Below are 23772 nucleotides of genomic sequence, written 5' to 3' on the forward strand. Positions count from 1 at the left end.
AAAGATGATTAGATGCTGTCAGAGCATCAGGAGAGATGTGTCTTTACTCAGGCTGTCATTGGGTCAATAAATGACACGATTCACTGGTTAAATATTGAATTTAGACTCAGTTCTGTCAGTGTGATGTTTCCTGACACTCCTGCTGCAGGAAGCAAGCAGCCTCTTCAAGGATGCAGGTGGTATGCTGCCTTCGAGGGCCGTAGGAAATTACACGAATGACGTATTAGACCGCATAGGAACATGATGTATAACTCAGATAATTTATTGAAATCAATATTATAATTTCAGTCTATATTGATAACAACACAATGAACCATAAAAATATGGAAACAAACATAATTTTGTTTTTGTAAAATGTCGCGCTGCTATCAGAACACATTCGTGCCCGAGCCGAGAGTTATAATTTCCGAGGGGCCATGAAGGCAGCAGAGCAGAGGACATCAGCCAGCCAGGAGCCGCATGAAACAGTCATGTTCTCTCCTATATGTTAGTGTTTGGACATGGCCAAACAGTACGACATCCTGTTCAGGCTCATCATGCTCGGAGACTCGGGGGTCGGAAAGACGTGCATGCTGCGCAGGTTCACCGAGAGTGAATTTGATCCGTCGCATATTTCCACCATCGGTAAGTCATCCAACAAGTTTCCAGCTGACGCTTCTCTCTAAACTCACCATAGGGGCGGTTTGGGAGCCACAGGTTGAACCAGATAAACACCACGGGGAAGTTTCTGACAGCATGCAGGGAATTCTTCTTAGTTGAATTTTCAGCACAATTCACTGCAGGTTTCCTTTTTGTTCAGAGTGCAACAATTGACCTACTCAGCCAGGAGGATTAGTGCAAACTGCCTCAGGTTATAATAGCCATGCAACTGACTTGAAAGCTAAACAAGAATACCACCTTCTGAAAGCCAATACCACTCTGGAGAATATGACAGTGAAAGTAGATGGAAGGTAGACTGGATGGAGATGCATTTATATTCTCTGCTTCCTCACACAATGAAACTTATGGGCTTGATGAGGAATTGGTGCTTCATATCAGTGCTGCCTCTTTTCCTGGCTCTGTCACAGACTAATGACTTTCAGGAAGGTGGTGGGGCTGGTTTGCACAGAAGATTATTTCCTCTTCAGAAAAACACAAAGTCTTCTGGACATACCATAATGGCAGAATATACGCTGTAGGCGGCTGTGACTACAATAGAAAGCACTGTAGTGTGGAGTGGAGCATAATTCAGGGTCAGAGAGGCTTTGCATAGGATTATAAACCCAGTTATTTGAAAAAGTGCATAGTATGTGAAATCTCCTCGCTTTCAGATCGGTGGAGTTGTGATTATTGCCAAGGCTGTAGCCATAGAGTTGATGTAGAGAGGCACCAAATCTGCCAGGTGGTGTTCCGCTTCATAGAGAAGTCTCAAATTTGAAGACTTATTTCCTGCCATTCTGCAGACATGTCAACTGATACAGAATGTCCGTGAATTGTACAGATTTTCCCCCATTTAAATAGCTTACTGATGTACACTTGAAGTCATACCAAACAGAAAAACAACAACAACAACAACAAAAAACCCACATATGTGTTGAAACAGGTTGGTCAGATGGCGCTTTTTACAGCCAACAACAGAATGTGTTGCGCTATGAAGCTGCAAATCATTTTCAGTTTGGGATGTGTAAACATCGTCATCTGTGGCTGATCCTCTCTCTGATCTAGATTCTTCTCCTGTGGTTTAAATTTGAAATGTTGTTTTGCATCATACCCACTGGACTCTGCCTTGATGCCTCACTGCCTCTACCTAGTGTGTGTGTTCTCCTTTTTGTCTGTACAATGATGCAGTTAAACATTACTTTTTGTTGGTTTTATTCCAAATAAACTAATTTACTGAACTTCTTATTTATAATTTATACAGTGATCTCTAATTATGTATTACACTGCTGTAATTGTTGCAGTGCTCAGAATGTTTAAGTCCCCCACATGCCAACACAGACTCTATGTTTGACTTGTAATGAAATCTATGAGAGAAGTTATTCTACTTCTCACCTAATTTGCTACCTCAGTAAACATTTTCCTAATGAGTCAGTGGTCTCATCTCTTAGTTTCATGTGTCCTTCAATACAGCATTGTGTTCTTTTTGTGAACCGTGCTCCCATTTAGAGTCAAATAGAGTTGCTACTGTGTGAGCTGGCCTAGTGTCCTGGTTTCAGAGGACCAAGAGGGTGACTGTCAATTCCAAAGTCCAAAACAGTAGTCCTCAAACCAGTGGATTTATGACAGCGGCTACATCTGTCATTTATAGACAGTTTATTAGAAAGCCACACCGTGACTCTTAAACTGGTAGTAATAATAAAGGCAGTTTGTTAAGTTTAGTTATGACTATAATCACAACATTTTTGATGACGGCAGTGCGTGGTTGACTGTCACATTGCATTATTTTTTGATATCATTACTTTATGAGCATAAAGAATCACTCTTAGGTCGTCGTCAGTGCAAATTATTTTTGTGCAGTCACAGCCAAAATGCTAAATGATTCCTAAAAAAGCCATTAAAAACTTAAAATTGACTGCTTTCAGAAAAATACATTAGACATTTTGAGTATTGGGTTATTTTGGTACCACTGATCCACTAATAAAGAGCATGCTTTTTATTAAAAGACACGATTTTTGTAGCCGTGCTTCATGTCTATATAAAGCCAGCACATTTGTTCTTCAGGGACAAAAATGGCTACAACAAGGAACCTAATGCAGGGAACACTCCTGAAGATACAGATTCTCAGCCAAGAAGGGTACAGCTGCCGCCAGATTCTACAATTCTACAATTTCATTTTGCAGACGCTTTTGTCCAAAGTGACGTACAACACAAGCAAGAATTCAGACATAAGGAAAAAACTTTAGTAAGTGCAAAAAGTGCTTCGAGTGCGATTGGTCAAAGGTGTTGCCATTAAGTTGCAGACGAAGTGCCCCCCCCCCCCCCCCCCCACCTTTTTTCAACTTTGTCAGCGCTAAATAAGTGATGGGTTTTGGACCACCTGACTTATTCTACCCCTAAGGTGGAGTCGGATTAAGTACCCAGGTGTTCTCTGAACAATTGAGTCTTCAATTGTCTCTTAAAAGTAGAAAGGGACTCAGCAGAATGCATAGTTTGGTAGTTTGTTCCACCGTTTGGGAACAACAGAGGAGAAGAGTCTGGCTAGAGATATCGAGCCGTGCTAGGCTGGAAGCACCAGGCGTCTCTCACATGCAGAGCGAAGTGGGCGTGAAGGGGAGTAGACTTGGATCAGGGAATCCAGGTAGGCTGGGGCCGTTCTTGTAAATGTTTTGTAAGCCAGGAGGAGAGTTTTGAATTTGATTCTGGCTGCAACTGGAAGCCAGTGAAGGGAGATGAACAGGGGAGTGACATGAGCTCTTTTGGGCTGGTTGAAGACCAGACGTGCTGCTGCATTCTGGATCATCTGTAGAGGTTTGACTGTACATGCAGGGAGACCTGCCAGGACGCACAGATGTAGTCCTTTAGCAGTTGGATAGACTCTGCAGAAATACAGATGAACCAACAGCTTGGAAGACAAACCAACATATGGGCGTCCAACAGTTTCTTCCACAAGAAATGACCACATCCTGATCTGCATGTGCTGGAAAACCACCTCACAGGAGCTTCAGCAGCAGTGGTCCAACCAACCTGGTGTCCAGTGTTCCACCTGCACTGTACATGGCCAACTTTCAGATCATGGCTTAAGGTCTTACAAGGCTGTCAAGAAGCCCCTGATCAATAAGAGATAGGGGTTAGCCCGGCATTGTTGGGTCCAGTCACACAAGAACTGGACAGCCAGGGACTGGAATAAGACTCTGTGGTCAGATGAGTCCAGTTTCCAGCTTTATCTTCCTCCTGCTTTTGTGAGGATGTGCAGAAGGACAGGAGAAGCATTATCTCCAGTATGTTCAGTACCTACTGTCAAGCATGGTGGAGGCAGTATCATGGTGCTGCTGGTGTTGGTCGTCTCACTGTCTGTGATGGCACATGGCACTCTGACAAGTATTGTGCCATTCTCGAAACCCACAAGTTCACTTCTGCATGTGCACTTTTCCGTCCAGGTCAAAACTGGATGTTTCAACAAGATAATGCTCCTTGCCACACATCCAGAGTCAGTAGAACTTGTCTGCAGGAGAACAGTATCCAGGTCTTAGAGTGGCCAGCTCAATCCCAGGACATGAGCCCCCCCATTGAAAATCTATGGTGGATTATCAAAAAGTCTGTTTGAAAATGTACACCGAAGAATTAAAAGGAGTAATTCAAGAAGAATAGGACAAGATTATCCCTCAACAGTGTGAAAGGCTCGTGGGAAACATGGCAGCCAGGATTAGAGCTCTACTGCTGCTAATGGCAGGACTACCAAATATTAATTTAATGATGTGATGGTTTGTTTAGTATTTGTTCAGTTTTGAAAACATTCTCTGTTATTTGTTGACTTTGATACCGACAATGTTGAGAACTGACATACTGAAAGTGTCAAGATTTTAATTTAGTTAATTTTTCTTGTAAAAAATAAACCAAAAAAATCTAATTTGTATTTGTATCTGTCTAATGCAGCCACACCTTCTGGAACACAAAAAAGATTTTTCCACAAATGTTTCATGATAATATTTGAGATTGTGTAAAATTTTCAGGGTGTCCACTGTACATTCTCATTTCAACCCTGATTAAAACATCACATGATAAACATTTGTCAGCCTCAGTCGTCACTTTATATCTGCTTCAAGTAGTGACAGAGCTGTTGGAACAAGACAGCACTGACATGTAGGCCGAACAGTCCGAGCATCCATGCTTTGCATATACAGCATAAACATACACAAATGAAGTCGGAATGATAGACCTTAACATGGGGAACTTGTGTCAGATGATAGAGAAGCTTTATGTGTTTGAGGACAGAAGTTAGCAACACTGCTGCTGTTTTAAGAGGGAAAGTACTAACAGTGCAGTATTGCTTAAAAAAAGCATCAGAGACAGGCTGCAGTGATGATGTTGTCTGACAGCAAATTCAGGAGCAACTCACTTACTGACAGCGAACACAACATCATTGCACTGGTTTGTTCAGGTACATTTTCTGACTCACTAAGAGGTCTTAAATGTCTCAAACAAAATCCTGCTTGCTAGTTGAGTCACTATTCCAGTGTCACGTGATCGACAGTGTTTGGGATGGGATGAAGTTTTATTGATCCCACATGGGGACTATAAACTGTCACAGCAGGAAAAGCAAACACGGATGTATGTACAGTGTATTATGTTGTAGTTTGCTGTAGCAAAATCAAACGAAATGTTTTGTCGACTAGTTGACGTGACATGAAATAATCTGTTCATTTATTTTTTTCTTGTGCGACAAAGACGGGTGTAACAGGCGGGATTCCATTTAGCTGCTTCAGTTTTCAGGGTGTTGCTGATGCTGATTCACCGTGACACTGCCGTGGCTTAACGTAACCCTTGAATGAATAATGTTATTAGTGCCACCTGCTGTGTCAAGTCAAAGCATCTGCATTGAAAAGACCTGCAATTACGCCATCATTTCTTCAGCAAAAATGCCAATAATTATCTCATTATGGCTCCTCAGTTCTCGGGATTTGCTGCTTCTTTTTGCTTAATGTGATATCAAACTGCTTTTACAAAAGCTTTACTTATCTATTTTTCACCATTTACTGACATTCTTAATGGAATAATTAAAAAGCGGATTTGACTAATCAAGTTAGAACTGTTAGCTGCAGCTCTTTTGTATCTTAAAACCCTTAAAAGTAAAAATCTAAATAGCATGTGGAGCCATCTTTTTTCCAATGCTGGTGAGACCTCTAAACACTTTTAAAAAATACATTGTAAAAACCATCAAATATGTACAGTATGAAGAGTAGAAATAAATGTCTTCTTAGTGACTGAATGATGTTGTTTAGCAGCATCCAGTGCTGTTCAGTCACATTTCTTCACTTCTTTTCTTCTGTCTCCAAGCACTAGAAGAAAGCATAATATAGTAGTTCACATCAGTCACACCCCCTTTGTGAGGACACAGTGATTTAAAAGTGGACACTATACATGGTGCTGCGTGCTATTCATTAGAGATAATAGTGCCTCCGAGCAACACTCACAAACGCACAGTAGTCCATATAAAGTAGCACCAAGTGAGATTTTTCACCAGTTCGTCACAGTTGCTGAAGTGATCCCAGCTTGACTTTGTATTGGTGAAGGTCTTGTTGTGTTTTTGTTTTGTCCGTGAAATAAAATGTGTTATTCTTGTTTTTAGGAGTTGATTTCAAGATGAAAACAGTTGAAATAGATGGAGTCAAGGTCCGCGTACAGATTTGGTATGTGGAAAACGGTGTATTTATAATTCTTTTTTAACACATTTCCAGTATCCCATGTACACATGGTGCGTTTTGTGTTTCTTGCAGGGACACGGCTGGTCAGGAACGTTATCAGACCATCACCAAACAATACTACAGGAGGGCTCAGGTGTGAACAATCACCAGAACAAACTTACATTTATCTAATGCTGCGTGTGATCTTTAATCATTTCTCTTGTGGCTTCGTGTGCAGGGTATCATCTTTGTATACGACATAACAAGCGAGTCGTCCTTTCAGCACATAGAGAAGTGGTCCAGCGATGTGGATGAAGTAAGGCAATAAGCGCTCTCATGTCACTCCTTTGCACTCGCTGCCCTTCACAGTCATCCAGTATTTGTATTCCTGCTTACTGAACTGTCACTGCATGCTGCACACTCAGTGGCTTAGTGTGAGTGACAAGATGAGGAAGTCCTTTATCCCTGTGCTGTTTTGTTGTTTTGTCTGTTTTCCTACAGAATGCTCTAGACAAGGTGCAGACAATCCTAGTAGGAAACAAGTCTGATGAGGAGCACAGGAGGAAAGTGACAAAGGACCAAGGAAGCAAGGTTTGATGAAGCCTATTTTATGTATGAACAGATTGTGTTTGTTAGCATTTAAATAGACCACCCAGGGCTGAATGATTTGGGAAAACATCTAATTGCAATTTGACTTTTTTTTATTTTTCAAGGTTAAGCCACTGTGTAACAGATTTAAAATATGTGATGTAGCATAAGCCTCTGAGATACCATCAAAATACACTGCCTGGCCAAAAAAAAAAGTCACCACCTGGATTTAACTAAGCAAATAGGGGAGAGCCTTCCATTGGATTATCACTGCAGTGATGAATATGTTTCAGCTGCAACAACTTAACCCTAACTGATGCAGAGAAGAGCTTCTCATTTCTTCAACAACGTCAGAAGACATATCCTGTAGTCGTAGAAAGGATGTTAATCTGTCTCAGAAAGGTCAAATTATTGGCCTGCATCAAGCAAAGAAAACAACTATGGAGATTTCTGAAACTACTAAAATCAGGTCAAGAAACTGTCCAACGCGTTATTAAAACCTGGAAGGATAGTGGTGAACTATCATCTTCCAGGAACAAATGTTGTCTGATCAGTTCAGATTTACCCTGTTCCAAAGTGACGGGCATATCAGAGTAAGAAGAGAGGTGGATGAAGTGATGCACTCATCATGGCTAGTGCCCACGTGCCTGTGGTTGTTAGGGTTATGATTTGGGGTTGGTCAGGTTCAGAAACGTTATGCTTGCAGAGAATGAGGTCAGCTGACTACCTGAATATACTGAATGACCAGGTCTTTACATCGATGGAGTTTTTCTTCCTTAATGGCTGATGATTCATGAGGCTTTTCACGCATAGATTATCCTCCACAGAATCCAGACCTCAGCCCCATTGAGAATCTTTGGGATGTGCTGCAGAAGACTTTGCACATTGATCCAACTCTCCCATCATCAATAAAAGATCTTGGTAGAAAATGAACGCATCTCTGGACAGAAATAAATGCAGTGACATTGCAGAAGCTTATCGAAACGATGCAAAAGCGAATGCTGAATGCTAAAGGCTAAAGGCGGCCCAAGAGTGCGCAACTTCTAGAATGACTAAAGCTGTGAATTTGCTAAAGTAAAAAGAAAAAATAAGAAGATAGTAGGACCTTTCTGTAGTGGGTCATCCTATTATGACTTAAAAGAACAGCAAAGTCCAGCTTTTCTCCAGGCCCAATTTTCCCGGTGTTGTTTGGGCTCAGTGGAGGCCATTTTTCTGCATCATGAATATAATGTTTCCCTGTTTCATGTTGTTGGTGGACTACTTTGAATTGGTGAGCTTGACTGTCACCTCATGAAACCAAGACAGTTTAAACAGTGGATGCAAAGCACTGCATAACCTGGATCATTAATTGCAACCTTTGCGATTTGCTAATTGCATTGTTTCAAATAGCGATTTTGATTTGAAACCAATTAATCGTTGAGCCCTACCAGCTAGCCTCCTATGGGTTTGTTTACTTGTAGAGAAAAAAGAAGCACCGAAGCTATGAAACACCCCTTGTCAACTTATTTCTAACTATATCCATCTGAATCTAATAGCTGGCAGAAACCTTTGGGATGGAGTTCTTTGAGACCAGCGCTTCCACCAACAGTAACATCAGTGAGGTAGAGTAACTCCAAACAAACCCTCTATCACATTAGAAATAAGGACACATTTTGTGGTGAACGTCCTGCAAGATCCTTTTAAAAAAAATCTGTCTGTGCATTTATTTTTTCTTTCCTTGTTCTTCCAGTCATTTCTTCGTGTGACAGAACTGGTGCTGCAGGCTCACAAGAGAGACGTGGACAACTTGTTCGGCTCTCTGGATGATTATCTGGATAAAGCTGCTCAGGAGGAAGCGAACCGGAGTGAAGACAATGATGGAAACACTCGAAGGACCTGCACCTGTTAAAGACAAAGGACCTTCTCAGTGCCATGACTCATAGCTGAAGACGTGTGACTTAATTTCACCCTCTTTGATTCTTTGACTTGTCCGCCATAGGGCGCTGGATTGGTTTCACTTTTTGCAAGTTGATGAAATTCCATGGTGATAGATGCAGTTTGCAGCAGCTACCAGCAGAGGGCCTATCCTGTGCAAAACCATCAAAACACACTCTCCACTATTTTCCTTAAAATGCAGTTTTGCGCTCTACATCTACACCATCAGTTACTGTTTTCCATCGTGTGTGCTATCTTGTACTTTTTTTTCATTATTTGGTTGTTGCACAAAGTAAAGTATGGATGCATATCAACGAATCTTTTCATTGAGGTGACAAGGCTACAGAGGCAACAGCACAGTAGCCCGAGGACAGAGCTGAATTATTTACATGTAGAAACTCAACCCAAGCAGGGATGGATTCATTTACACAATGCACTTATTTCCTGAAGGGAGACAGTGTTGTGCCATGTTCAGCGATCTGTCTGAATGCAGTGCATGCTTATTCACCATTCTGAATGTAAATGTTTGTTTTATGAATGTGACCAGTGTTGCCTACTGTGTGCTGTGCGTTGAAGCGGAGTTGCTGCTGCTTAAAATATTATGTTCAGGTTCTGCCAACGTGCCACAGATGAGTTTTAATATAATGTTTGCAAATGCGTGCAGGTTACTGCAAAAAAAAAGTAAATTTTCATGTTTCAAACAAGTGAATTGTGTAACTGAGCTTTGCTGAGTCATTAAATTAGAGCTGGAAGAGTGAAATTGGGTCCATGGAGAGTTCACATAGCAGATTCATTCATTTTTCATTGCATGCTGTGAAGGACAGTGGATCACATGTTGAATCTTTGATGACTAAGAAAATGGATACATGTCAAAGGGATGTGTTAAAGCTGAATACATGCAGTAAAACTTACTGGTTTCATCTCTAAAACACTTGAATATTTAGGATGAAATACACTGTCAGGATAGTGATTGACAGCATGCGGTGTATACTTATTTGGTATAAAATATAAACATTTTTGAAAGCTCTTCCTAAACTGGATAACACACTTGCTGTAAATCATGAAAAATACTTCATGTACCTGTGTGGTTTTACAATCAGTCACATCCCTCTAGCTTGTGAATAGTATCGTGTGTCAGGTGGAGATCAGTTTCCTGCAGCGTCATCTGACACCCCTGAAAGACAACTTTCTGCCCTGAGTGAGTCAGCTGACCAAGCGCTCGGATACAGTCGCACGTTGAGATCCCGTCTGCCTCCAGTGTGGCAGCACAGTGGACAAGATGACGTTCATCGCCAAGACCTTCTACGATCTGAGGGCCACCACGCTAGAGGGAGACTCGGTGGACTTCAATGTGTTCAGGGGACGGGTGGTGCTCATCGAGAATGTGGCCTCGCTCTGAGGCACCACCACCCGGGACTTCAGCGAGCTCCACCAGCTGCAGAGCAAGTACCCCCATCGGCTGGTGGTCCTGGGTTTTCCCTGCAATCAGTTTGGATACCAGGTGAGCTGATGGTTTTCCTGAGGCAGTCTGGTCTTAATGTGCTTTTCTCAAGAAATAAATTACTTCACATGCCTTTATGATGGCATATGTCATGCCTACTTGTGGATTTGGAAGACTTTTTTTTTTTTGTTTGTTTTTTACAAAACAGAAGCTACACTTGAAGTCCAGTCCATTATTTGATCGGATCAAATGTTGGATCTATTCCCATAACCCAGCTAGTCCAAGTTTCACTTCTGAGAATTGCCACATTTGCTTCACTCAGTGAGAATGACTTAATAAAATGAATCAAAATAACAGCGGGGTTTAATAGCATATAAACTGCATCTTGTACTTAAGCTGTGATACTGCAGTAAGATTTTAAATCTCTACCATAAATGTCCTCATGAAAGTGAATACTGGTGTTCTGCAGGAGAACTGCTCCAACGGTGAGATCCTGAACTCCCTGCATCATGTGCGTCCCGGCAGCGGCTTCACGCCCAACTTCACCATCTTTGAGAAGTGCGATGTCAACGGAACAAACACACATCCGGTCTTTGCCTATCTGAAAGACAAACTCCCCTATCCTGATGATGACCCCACCACCCTCATGCAGGATCCCAAATTTCTGGTTTGGAGTCCGATCAGCAGGGCAGACGTATCCTGGAACTTTGAGAAGTTCCTCATCGGGCCAGAAGGAGAGCCCTTTAAAAGATACAGCAAAAAGTTCCCCACCATTGACATAGAGCCTGACATTCAAAGACTGTTAAGATTAACTAAGAGCTAAGAATAGCCTCTACCTCCTAATGACTTTTCATCCATAACTGTCAGAGCTGGCACACTGTCTTCCACACTTTTAAGTCTTAGTACATGAGGGTGATATTCTGAAAATTTAAGGGAATATTGTCTGAGGCCTTATAAGTGCTTAAAAGTAGTGGATGAATAATTTCATGTATTTTCAAACTTTGTGGAAACATATTGTCATAAAGATAACAGGAGTTTTACAGTATAGTTCAAGTTTAACCCTCCCGTTGTCCTCATTTACGGGCACCAGAAAATATTGTTTCCTTGTCTGAAAAAGATCCAAAAATTCAACAAAAAAAATCCCAAAATTTCTGAAAATTTGCAAAACCTTCAAGAAGAAAATTCCAAGAATTCCTTAAAAGTTTCCTTTAAGAATTTTATTGAAAAATAAATCCCCCAAATTTTGGCAAGAAAATTCTTATAAATATTTTTCAAAAAATGAGTAAAAATTTTCCAAAAAAATGAGTAAAAACGATACCTAAAATAATTACATATATATCAGTAAAATGTCTAATATTTTCTTTCAGAACATTCACAAAAAAATCAACCAAATTTTGCTGGATTTTGGTTGATTTTTTTGTGAATGTTCTTAAGAAACATTTTTAACATTTCTTTTTTCCCACCAAAAAAATGTTCAAAAATTTCCCAAAAATGTTGAAAATGTGGACATCAGAAGTTTCACTGCGAAAATGTTTGTTTTTTTCCCCCACATTTTTAAACTTTAAAGCAGGTCAATTTGACCTGCAGAACAACACGAGGGTTAAATAAATGGGATGCACTTAAGCAAAATGGTCACTTGGGTGTTTGCATGTCCCTGCATGTTCTTGTTCTGTGCTAGCATGGCCAGCAGATGGTGCAACTGATTAAACGGTGCAGGCTGATAACTTCTGTTATGCTTTTATTAATTAACATTCATCACACACACTCTCACTAAATGTTTGCGCTGGAATAAAACCCTAAAAACTAAAGTGGTCTCTCACTGAAGTGTGTTTTTTAATTGGATCATATATACACTGCAAGGCACCGAGCACCCATTAAGATGAGCTCCTCTGATGCAAGGTTGACAAAAATAGATTTGTCATGTCTGAACCAGCTCAGTGTAGGCATAATAATGAGGTTTGAAATACAGCAAGAAGGATGTGGAATTATTTTAAACAGCCTTTAAAATAACTCACAGGCTATTCCTCAGCATTATGCACGCTCCTGCCTGCTGATTCCTTCTTTATTCACTGGGGTCCTCGCTCTACAGTAATTCACTAGATGTACATTTCCAAGTAAAATGTGCTGATACCACTAGGTCGTGCAGTTGCTGGAATGCTTTACTGCCACAATGACACCTAAAGATGAGTCCTAAATCATGCATTTAGGAAAGCATCGACCTGACTACTGTGTGATGTGCTCTCATCCAGTTTTACTTTTCGATGCACTGCATGCATTGTTTGCATGGTCTGCAGATTAGCACTGGATTTTCTGCACATCCGCTGATATCGGCTGATGATGTCAGAGCCACAGGCTGCACAGGCCTGGCACTGCCCTAATGTCTTTGGCAGGTTGCTGTGGGTACATTACCAACAGAGAAACACTCAAATCACTGACATCTGACAGCTTTCTGTTTCACCTTGTAGCGGCTCTGGTGGCTGTAGCCGACTAACTGGCCTTGTGTATCAAATTTCAATATTTGTGTTGTAATGAAACATGAGGATATTTGATTAATATATTTCCCACTGGCCTTGCTGGTCTGTGTTTGGCTGTAAGAAGAGCAATGCTGCCTATTAGGAGAAGCAAATATTGGAGGAACAATACCAGGGGCCTCCCCTGCACCCTCTGCACTGCTCCCCTCTACACACAGCTTGCAGAAAAATATCATCAAAGATAGTGTGCATTTGAAAGATGAATCACTCAGTTCGATTAGTGAAGTTTGAAACAATAGAATAAAACTTAACTTGCGTAATGTCTTAATTTATGTAAGGTAGTTGCAGTCAGAACATTCTGCAGAATGGTCAGGCTACACGTCATTATCATTCTGCTATAAGCGAGGGAACAAAATGTTTGGGTCTATTTGCATTTCTTTAATTAGGAAGAAGACTGTCCATGAAATTCTACTTCTCTGAATAGAATGGTTGCCTTATTGTGGAATCCAAATCCTCTGCAAAAGAAATTCAGTGTGGTAAGTTGCTGCTCTGAGGTTGATCTTTATTTGTCTTATAGTGAAGAGGAATTTGAAACTAGTAAAATGTAGATAGTAAAAATGGAGGAGAAAGCTGCGTGAAATGTGTAGCCAATGGGATGCTTATACCTCCCATCTACATCTAGCGAATCGGACTCAAATGAAGCAAACAGCTATCCCATCATATGTTACCCTCTGCAATGTGGTACATACATAATATGAAGTACTATTTGGCCAAATGACCCAAAAATGTAAACATCAACACGGAAAAAAGCACTATATGTCAGATGTATTTAAAGGCAGAGACAGAATAGCGTGACTTGATGTAGACTTTAGATATAAGCCTGCCATTGATTGTGCATTTCACACAGCTTTCTCTTTCCATTTTGTTTTTGATCTTTTGATCTTGCAGTAATACAAAAGCAACTCTGCTAGTTTTATGAATTTATTTTTAAATGAATTAACCATTTTCATGACAGTTTTCATCTCCCTGAGTGCAAAGGTTCCAAAACAATCCCCCATGATCACCCAAGCCTTTGCTCAGCACTGCCCGAGATGACTGTAATCAGTTCACAGAATTACAATAATATAATAATAATAATAATAAACAAATTTGCTAGCTAGGTGATCAAATATTCTGTAGGAAAAATTTAAGCAAAAAAACTGAGAAACCAAGGAAGATACAAGCTAAACTTGAACACGGTAAGACATGAGAAGTGTATTAATTATACACGAATATGCTGAAACTGAAAGCTGGAGGCCTTTAGCTGCCTAGCATTAGCTCACACAGCTTTAAACCTGTGTTTCTAACGCAGAGTGGGAGCTCTTCGTTTCCCTCCTCTCGGTCTGCCCACTACAGGTGAGCGCTGTTGCCACGGTAACGTTTGCTTTTCCCCTCCAAGCCCTTCTCGCGAGACTCCGGGGCAGTGAGAGAGAGCGGAGAGAGGGGAGGCAGCCTGAATGATCTCATCCCTCCAGCAGCTGCATACCGCAGCGAGGCAAACCCGTAACTTTCTATCAAACTTCCAAGTTGCCTTTCGGAGGAGGACACCGGGGCGTTTTGGGTCCGAACCGGAGCGTTTCCCCCCTTGAAGGCAGGGAAGAGAGCTGCGTAGTTTGTACCTCGGACTTCCAGCACCTTGTTACGAGTTGAGACAAAAGGAGGAAAACCCGCTTCGTGTTTGTGTGACATCCAAAAAGGAGAAAAGGTGAGTCACGGAACGCCGTGCTGGTCATGTGCTGGGCTCGGTGTCGGCGGCTCAAGGTGCCTGAACACAACATCTGTCGAGGAGGACAAAGCTCATCTTTGTGCTGGGTGAAGGTGCAGGGAGAAGCCAGTGCGCAGTCAGTGCCAGTGTCTTTTTTTCTTTTTCCTTTTTTTTTTTTTGAACTAACAGGGCTGCTGGTAGTTAGACGCGTTTGTTCCCGACTGTCAAAACCTATGCTACCGCGGCGTCGCTCTGCATGTCAAGGACATTGTTTCCTGCTCTGCTTTAGGGAGGCGTTTCACAGGTGGCATCCCTACGTACAGCATGTACGGATGTCCCCACCACCACCCCGGGGTTTCAGCGTGCTCTGACCGTGCTGCTGCCACACCATGGGGCATGTCAGGGACCTGGTGATCTCCTGATGCCACATCTGTCTGACCCTGAGAGCTCTGGTGTGTTTACAGCCCGCCTGGCTCTTGAATGTGGTTTAAAGAGATTAGGCCACGCTGATGGGATGCATTTTGTAATTAATTGTTTATATTGCAATCAAAAATACTGATGAGTTAAGCTGTAACTCCGGATCTATGAGGATTTGTGGTGTGGGGAAACCAGAGTTATGCCCCTTGGCTGCTCAAATCCACGTGGAAACCCCTAAACCCTCATGTTCACCGTAGATCAATAACAAATTAGTTGAAAGTCTGCATCTCAGTTTGAATTTCTGCATCATTATTCCATCTTGCGAAGATGCCTTCTGTTCTGTTCATGTATCAGACATATTTCTAGTTAAGATGTTTATTATAGGTTAGAATAAATTAGCTGACCCACAGGAATTGTTGCAGCACAAAGTCGTGGTTGATGTCTGGGTCTCTGGTAGATGTGGGTGGATCCATATCCAATGTATAGGCAAGATACTGCTATACTAAGCCTTTGATTTTGTATTGTGGCCTCAAAAACAGCAATCAATACAGACTGGCGTGTTATTTATGATTGTTTATCTGCTAGTAATGAAACATCACTGCTGTTTCTCTCATGTCATGTGTAGTGGAGGGTCATTGAACTGGGCCCCAGCAGTAAATCTGTGCCCCAGGGCTCCCAAAAAGGTTAACCCGACCGTGTTTATGGTTCAAAGTGAGAACATCTATTGCATAACAGTTTAATTTACAAGCCTGGGTTCAATTTGTGCTCATCCATTTTCTCAAAAGCCTCCCCTGTGTTGGAGGTCTGGAGGAGATCCTGGACAGTGCAGTCGGCCACAGTCATTAAGCCCAATTGGAGTGTCGTGGAAAACTGCCAGCTTGGCCGGTTTTGAAATTCTGTACATGACTAGCACTCATGGCTCTTACTGAATGCTCAATAAGATGGCATTTTGATCAGATGATCATCTTCATGATTTATTTATGCTCAGTGTTGAATATACACAAAGACAGCCCTGTCCACTGTGGTCACATACGCTGTTACAGAATACATATCAGTGCAGTGGTGGCAACTTGAGACAAGGAGGAGAAGGATCTGGTAATGTGGACGGAAGTTTTGTTTTGATAGCCACAACCAGATCATGGTGCTAACCTAAAAGATTCTGTTGCATGCAGTTTTGCGTCCAAAAGGGACATATTTACAAAATATCAAACTGTAACAAACCAATGAGATCTATGCAGGTTTTGTTTCTACATTAAACATCTGAAGATCCTCCTGCAAAAAAAAGCTGAGCATCAAATACTTAATTTCCTGCTTTCTGGTTCATTTTTTCTCCTTCTTGTGCCTTCTTTGCAGAGATCTGTAGTATTAGGTGATAGCAGGTTCTCACAGTAAAAGCTCCTTTGAAGGTAGAGAATAAAGAGAATAAACACTGGCTGCACTCTAAATGAATCATAGCAGGCTTGATAGCTTGGCATGAGTCAGGTGAAAAAAGGAAGCCTTGGAGTTTATCTTTGGGCAAGGATCAAGGATTTTTAGCATTCTTGATAGGCTTAGCTGACCTTCCGTGGCGGGCATGACTGATCACACAGCTCCACTTTTCCTGGTGAGTCTGATCCCAGTTTTGTCCCGTTTGCCTTTCTCCAAATGGCCAAACACCGGACAGCTCCCTGCTTTTTTTTTTTTTTTTTTGACCGGATTCTCCTTTATAGAGGATAAATCTCATCCAAATGCAGCAGCTTTATATCACTATTGGGGAAAGAACGCTGGCCCTGTTTTAATCTGCTGACAGTACTGCGTGGGCCTACAACAGCTCATTTGGGGACGAGAGACCAGTTTGCAACCAAAGCAGCGTGAGATATGAGTAACAGCAGGTTGACAAGATCAGTCCAGAGATTCTGGTGATACTGCTATTAGAATAAATCTAGATGCAAACTCGAGGCAACAAAACATCGCTCCTCGTGTTCTTTATCGGCGTAAACAGTCCTCCCCCTGCTTTATTACTGAAGGACAGTGTTTCTATTTTCACTTTGCATCGTATCTCTCACACAATTGTTATTGTTCTTTATTCGTAGTAAAGTCTATCTAACGTGCCCACACATTCACAGAAGGATGCTTCCTGTTGCTAAGTTGAGCTTATGTTTCTATTGTCTCCTGTGCATTGGCTCGAAGGGAATAGCTTGAGCAAAGATAAAAGGCAACAACAAGAGGAGCATTGTGCTGCTTTATAATTTGCCACTCTGGAATGTGTGGGCTGCAGTTATGCTAAGTGGCCATCATGAAATGCTTAAATTAACTGCGTACATTACGTAATGAATATTGTTATTTATTAATGCTCAAGGTCAAAGTGCGTTATTCTTTATGGGTTCGGTGCTCTTAGTGATTAAAGTAGGTTTTGACTAAGCTCTTTTCATAGGGACGTGCTGCGTGTTCTTTAAAGTCACACTTTAAGGTTGTGTAAGTTCTCAAACTTTTCAAGGTTTTTTCTAGTTCAGAATTTGGACGACCACACATGACGGTCCATTTGATTAGTAAATATGTGTGCCCCAATTAACTATTTGAGTTAAAAGATATGTTTTCACTGGTGATTTTCCTTTGCCGCCAGCTATAACCTCGTTGGGGGAGGCCTCCAAAATTCCTCCATGCAGGAAAAACCCAGCTCACCTTTAGGGAAAGTGCAACACCACCTGAGTGGCTCCTGTGAATCCTGAGCCACCTCTCGCCACCTGTCACTGATGACAGACTGGACGAGAAGCCAAACAGACCTTAAGAAGTGGCCCTCGATGATCTGCTGTACCAACACGACCGATGTCAGCCACAAAGCTGATTTCCCTCTTGCGTGTTTATTCTATGACAGACACCAAAATGAGTCACGTATTCCTGAATTTTGACACAACCTTCAGCGACAGCTTGAAATATAGCACCTTTTTTGGAGAAAAAAAACGGGAAGCTCCATCTAGTTTTATCATGACTGATGCATCTGACCGATATTAGTCAGCCCATAGTCAGAAGTCAAATGACTTGATGGTAATATGGCCTCTGGCGGTTTTTTCATGGCCTTTTGACTGGTGACTGAGAGGGTTGATGAGTTTGACTGTAATGAGGTGTGACTATGGGTCTGCGTTTCCTGCTTACTAAACTGTTGGAATGCTCTTTCTTTGTCTGGATTGGACAGTCCGCTGTATACCAACCGACGGAGGAAAGCAGAGGGCTCGGAAGCCACAATGGCGATGATGTAATCCCCCTTTCAGTGCTCTGTCACAGAGCAAATGCGTGCAGACAAAGGAAAATTCCCCTCCTCTTCATCCCACGTGCAATGAAGTTTGGGGAATTTTGACCTTGCAAAAATGTACAGTATTCCGGACACTTTAATTACCTCTGCGGGAGACTAGCATTGGGAGTTGAGCAGTGAGGCAGGTGCAAAGTGCTGCTACTGGCTGTGATCTTTGCCTGACTTATGGTTGGGTCTCCCTGTCGGTGGTCGCTTACTTATATGTGCACGAAGTAAAGCAACAGGACTGGTTTCTCTCACTCCGTTTCCAGCTCTCAACCCTAAACCAAAACCCACAGTCATGCCGAGATCAGACGCTGTGTAATTCCCCTTTTCTGCTCCCATCAAACCTCACACATGCTGAAAATAGTCCGACATGGGACGGAGACCAGAAAACAGAGACGAGAAAGTAAAGGGAAAAAAAAGGAATAATTGGCAAACAACTACTTGAAAAAAATGAAAGCGAGAGAAGGGAAAAAAAAAGTTCCATAATGAAATCTGGGATTCTGATGATGATGTGTTGCTGCAGGCTATCTCCGCTGCCACACAGTGATGACGTGCTCGGCATTGTCTCGACATGTCTGCCAGTTGCTACACTGTCTCTCTGTATTGGCCTGCACAGTCTCTCTGGAAAGGATTACAGAACTCTGCTCAGAGAAGAATCAAAACATCAAGTGGAGTTTGCAGGCCCCCCGAGCCTCATGCAGAGCTCATGTGGGCAGCTTTGGAAAATAATTCCACATACAAAAACCACAGAGGTTTTGCCGTTGTCCCCTCCTGTGGACAGAAATCTGAGAAGCAGGCAGGAATGCGCGAGGGCTTGGTCATGGCTGATCTCAAAACAGATCTCAGTGCGTAGACAGGTCTGTTCAGCTTGTCCTCATTCCTGTTCATGCTTACAACTGTTATCATGACTTTCAGGAACTGCTTTTCTCGTGTAACGTGCAGTAAGGCAGGAATGCTGGCACAACGGTGTGCTGCTGCGTGAGGTTTTTCTCAACCAAACAGCTTAAAGCTCTCTCGCAGAGTGAAAGCATTCTTGCTGTAGTTTGTGTTGTGCTTCGTTTCCTGTACTGAAACTCCCCAAAAATCCCTCTTCATATTGCTCAAAAATTCCACATCCTTTGCTTTGGAAGCAGGGAATCCATTTCCACCCGGCGAGTTCCTGCCCTGCTCTAAGTAAAGCTCAGAGGGAAGAATGAGACCACTGTCGACCGACGACTCCCTCTGTAAGATTCAGATGACTTTTTAAACAAATAGAAGTGTCAGGTGAACTGAGTGAAGTGTGGAGGAAAGCTCCCTGCTCACTTCTAGCATAATCTATATGTGTAGCTGTGTACTATTACTATCTTAGTCATTCATTGCAATGAAAAAGAAAAAAGTCAGTATTTATGCTCATGCAGTGTGATAAATTAGGTCATAGGCTTTTTTCCATGTTGCTTCAGGTGCAAAGGGCAGATAGAGCCGGCTAATAACAAACATGGCTGCTTTCCCAGCCTTTCCTCTCTTGCTGCCTGTTTCCTGTGTATTTCATTGATGTATTCCTGGATACCCGGCCTAGCTCTGCCGCACAAGGAGCACAGCCTAAACCGAATGCCGTCTTGTAAATATGAAGCATGTGCTTGTATAACAGATGCATGTAAGTGCTCTCGGAGTTGAATATTTTACCTCGTGCTAACCACCTCTTTCACTCTTCCCGCTTCTTTGTGTAACAGACTCGGTGCTTAGTTCAGCAGTTGTGATTACATTTAGGGAGGAGGCAAGGTGCTGTTGTTGCCATGCTTGTGTTTACATGCTACTCATACTTGACTTGAATGCTGATTAGGAGGAAGTCACCAGTGGCTGTTTGTTACTAGAATGGGAAAACCTGCACCTGTGCACATTGTTGCCCGCTGTCCTCGATGTTCACCTTTTGCCTGGTTTTCAACAGACCTAAAAAACCCAAATCAGGTGTCGAAATGCCCAACAGTAACTAGACAAACACGGTGGAAGGTGCACACAAAAAGCTCCTGTTGACCGCTTCTGTGGCTTGTGGGGATGCAAAGGCCTGATTATTGCCAGCTGGAGTGGATACATTAGGAACAATGGGACAGTTACTCTGATATTGTCTGATTAACAAAGCAGATGCTCATTTGCTTGTATTTTGCTGTTGTGCATTTGAGCGCGTGTGTTATTTTTTGGCGTGTTTCGGGGAAAGAAAAGTATTCGAAAGCCCAGCGCCCTCAACCGCAGCTTGGATTGAGATGTGGTTTGCGTGGAACTGGCTGGAGATCATGTCAGACCACAGTTGCAGTGCTGGCGTGAGTGTGTGCCAATAAGTGCAGTGCAGTACAAGCCAGCAGCAGCGTGCCGTGCAGGTTTGCACTATGATTTTCTGGCAGACTGTGATTTAGCAGGGCACCACTGTTATGCAACACTAGCTGACTTATCGTGTCCAAATGACTGTATGAATTGATTAACTTTGCGGCCTGACTGTTTATAATTGGACTGGAAGTGCACTCGGCTTTGCACTGGACACATGCCAAAATCAATGGCTGGAAACAGTTTACGTGTGTTGCTTTTGTTGTTGGGTTTTGAGTCCTCATCAAGCCGTCCCAGCTGCAGAACAGTGCAGTTAGAAGCTACCTGCTATTTCTAACATAAAATGCTGATTATTGAGGCACACCTGAGCTTTTCCACTGACTCCTCAGTTTGGGAATTAGGCTTCCCTCTAAGCCGAAGGGGACAACACAGTAAGCCAGGCCTCTCCAGAGACACGGCAGAGAATCCCCTGAGGTTTTCTGCCTGGATAATGAGAGGGCCCTGCTTTGCCCCTCCTCCTTTACTGTGCTGGTCCTCGTGTCAACTCATGCCTAAGCTTTCCCCCTGTCCTCAGCACTGCAGCCCTCTGTGCTACCTTCTTTAAGTGCTTACCGGGGCAAAAAGCAATCCTTAGTTTTCCTCCTCCCTGCAAACTTAAAGAGGCTAATTATAAAATAATTGTGTACTTCAGGTGCACAGTTAATGTCTGGTAGCAGCAGAGGAGGTATTTGGCCGGTGTGAGGGGTTGTTAATCAAGCTGTAACCTTGACTCTGGCATCCCATGATGGCTGGCTGTGCTTTCCTTGTGACTGCTCCTCTCTCAGCTCAGGATCCTGTTGTTTCCTAGCAGCACTCTCATGCTCCTCTGTCACATGTTAGTCTGTGGGGAATCCACTCAGTTGAAATGCATCCCATAATCCGTCTGCATAATTTAATGACTTCATGTGCTTTGCCTTGATTGCTGCAGAGATAAACTTATGGGCCGAGCAGCTGTTGATCGATCGGAATATCAGTTTGACTGATGATAATGAACCCTAAAGGATGAGCAGGGCAACTTATGATGGATTTGATTACATTCTCTATGGACCTTTTAAATCGCCTGTGGTCAGTGCTGCTGCTGCAGTGGAGCTCATGTTCCTCATGTTTGCTCACAGGGGTCCTGTCCTTTCCCAAACTGCTTAATCAAAGCGTCCCAGCTGCTCGTTTTCCATAACACCACTTCGCCACAACATGCCCATACAGCCCCGTCAAAACGAAGAACAAACCTACATGCTCCTTTCCAAGTATTTCATTCTTAAAATGCAATTTCCGCCACACTTTTAGTTTCTTTTGTGTTTTTAGTTTTCTCTGAGAGCTATCTATTTCTTTGTGTTTTCATGCTTTTTTCCTGTCAGGCTGTTATCTGATCTGAGCATTCAGTTAATGTGTCTGTGTTTTAGCAACAGATAAAATGTTGTTGCTGCGTGGGAACACACTGCAATTTTCTCTTCAGGAGCTTAGTGCTTTATTATTAAAATGTGCTTCACTTTACTGTGGTAAGGATGACCTAATCAGGATTCTTTCTTCGTAGCTCGCTGTGATTTGGCTTGTTTGCTACCTGTGTAATCAGGCGGAGGATGTGAGAGGACAGGGCAGTGGATGACTTCCAAACAATGCAGGCATCTGTCATATCGACACCTCTGCCGTGAGAATCTGTCAGGAAGCTATTGACTGACCTTGCTGCTCGTACACAGTTGTACACAAAAATGCTTTCCCCCTGACCTCATCCTCATCCCCAAACGCTCATAAATACACTCTCATTTACTTTTTGCATCTTGATACACGGTAATAAATACAGAAAATTGGATTTGCAAGCGGGATCCACACAGCTCAATTTAATTTGGACCCGGGAGCTCACAAACCCCAGAAAATAGTGAAGGCAAGTAGAACAAGGCTTACACCAAACAGATTGATCTGGTTTAATCAACTAACGTCACCATCCTCAGAGCCCTTAGCTCTCACTAGCAGCGTGAACGTTTTTTTTTTTTTATTAAAGCTTTATCCCATTTTACAAAATACAGTCATAACAAGAGTGACATAATATTTTCCAAAGAAATAAACAAAACAAAAACAAAACAGCAACAAAAAAATAAAAATAAAAAACAAAAAAAAAGCCTAAGCTACCACCCCGAACCTCTGTACATGCTAAATTCTGCACAACTGACTGGGAAGAAAAAAAAAGAAAAGAAAAAGGGAGAGCGTACATTAATATAATTCTCCAAATAAACACAAACATTCATCAAGTCTGATCTTTTCACACTTTAAATAGTATAAAACATCCTTAATCCAATGAAAATGAGTTGGTGGATGTGGAGCCTTCCATCTCAATAATATTAGCCGCCTTGCCAACAACGTTGTGAAGGCTACAACATCCTTGTTAGAGGAGGACAGACTGGACGGGGATGGACAGACTCCAAACATGGCTGTGACAGCAACGTGAACGTTTTAACATTGATTAGTGTGTTTCCAATTGGAGCAACAGGGGCACATGTTTGGTATCCTACTATAGATTTTCATGTGTCATGCTTTAGTTCTCTTAGCATGGTTATTTTCAGGAATATTATTGACCGCCTCCATTTTATTGTCACCGTTAGTAGCCATGGGCCACCAGAGTAAATGGCTCTATTGGCCTGTGTCCAGCTAGGACAGGCACTGGGCACCAACACTCGCTTATGGGTACACGCATGCACACAGCATGGCTCCCTGGCATGCACTGTGTGACCACTGGATGCCCCCAGCCTCCAGCGGCCACCGGGGCACGCTGCACTCTCATCTCCGGCACCAGAGATTGATGTGTCGTGACCCGCTCTGTTTAGCCCTGTTCAAACTTTCACACAGCTCCACAACTCCGCTGCCACTGACGGTGATGTGACATTGATCCGGCGCAGCAGTCGAAATGAACGCGAGCACGCTGGATACACAAGATGTGTGAGGAGCAAAGTGGGCTTCCTCTGATTTGTTGTGCTCACGAGTGCCTGTGATTGGAGAATGAAGTAATAGCAGGCTTGGAAGTGTTTGTCGGGCCCCCTGGCTGAGCCCCATCCCCCGTCTTCTGGCGCGTGGAGAGGCTGAATTATAGACAGCGAGCACAAACTATTCACTCAGCCCTCCTCCTTGCATCAACACTGTTAATTATACTGCAGCTACTCTCCCATCCTTCTATTTTAATCCTCAACTGATGGAAACTGCTCCATCCCACCACATACACTTAAGCACAAGGACTTGCGTGTGCCAACCCCATGCTGAGCGAGGGAGTATTTCTCTGGTAA

General features: G+C 42.6%; 3 protein-coding genes across 4 annotated transcripts in view; all 3 read left to right on the top strand.

Moving 5' to 3' along the window:
• Nucleotides 1-421: 421 nt before the first annotated feature.
• Nucleotides 422-9582, top strand: LOC110963505 (ras-related protein Rab-15-like). Its single transcript, XM_022211899.2, has 7 exons — nt 422-624; nt 6266-6326; nt 6414-6474; nt 6559-6636; nt 6822-6911; nt 8444-8509; nt 8638-9582. The coding sequence occupies exons 1-7, from the start codon at nt 501-503 to the stop codon at nt 8794-8796; spliced, it is 639 nt and encodes a 212-aa protein (XP_022067591.1). The 5' UTR covers nt 422-500; the 3' UTR covers nt 8797-9582.
• A 304-nt stretch (nt 9583-9886) lies between these two features.
• gpx2 (glutathione peroxidase 2) lies at nt 9887-12071 on the top strand. The gene is made up of 2 exons (XM_022211902.2): nt 9887-10323; nt 10733-12071. Exons 1-2 carry the CDS (start codon nt 10102-10104, stop codon nt 11084-11086), a joined length of 576 nt encoding a protein of 191 aa, XP_022067594.1. The 5' UTR covers nt 9887-10101; the 3' UTR covers nt 11087-12071.
• A 2111-nt stretch (nt 12072-14182) lies between these two features.
• LOC110963506 (signal-induced proliferation-associated 1-like protein 1) overlaps nt 14183-23772 on the top strand; it is a 37472-nt gene continuing 27882 nt past the window's right edge. Inside the window, exon 1 of one of the 2 annotated variants that reach the window (XM_022211900.2) lies at nt 14183-14478. The gene's annotated coding sequence lies outside the window, so the exon portion shown is untranslated. The remainder of the gene's footprint in view (nt 14479-23772) is intronic. The other variant, XM_022211901.2, reaches the window with a different exon arrangement.

This window comes from Acanthochromis polyacanthus, chromosome 1 (assembly GCF_021347895.1).
Source record: "Acanthochromis polyacanthus isolate Apoly-LR-REF ecotype Palm Island chromosome 1, KAUST_Apoly_ChrSc, whole genome shotgun sequence".
Classification (NCBI taxonomy): Eukaryota; Metazoa; Chordata; class Actinopteri; family Pomacentridae; genus Acanthochromis; species Acanthochromis polyacanthus.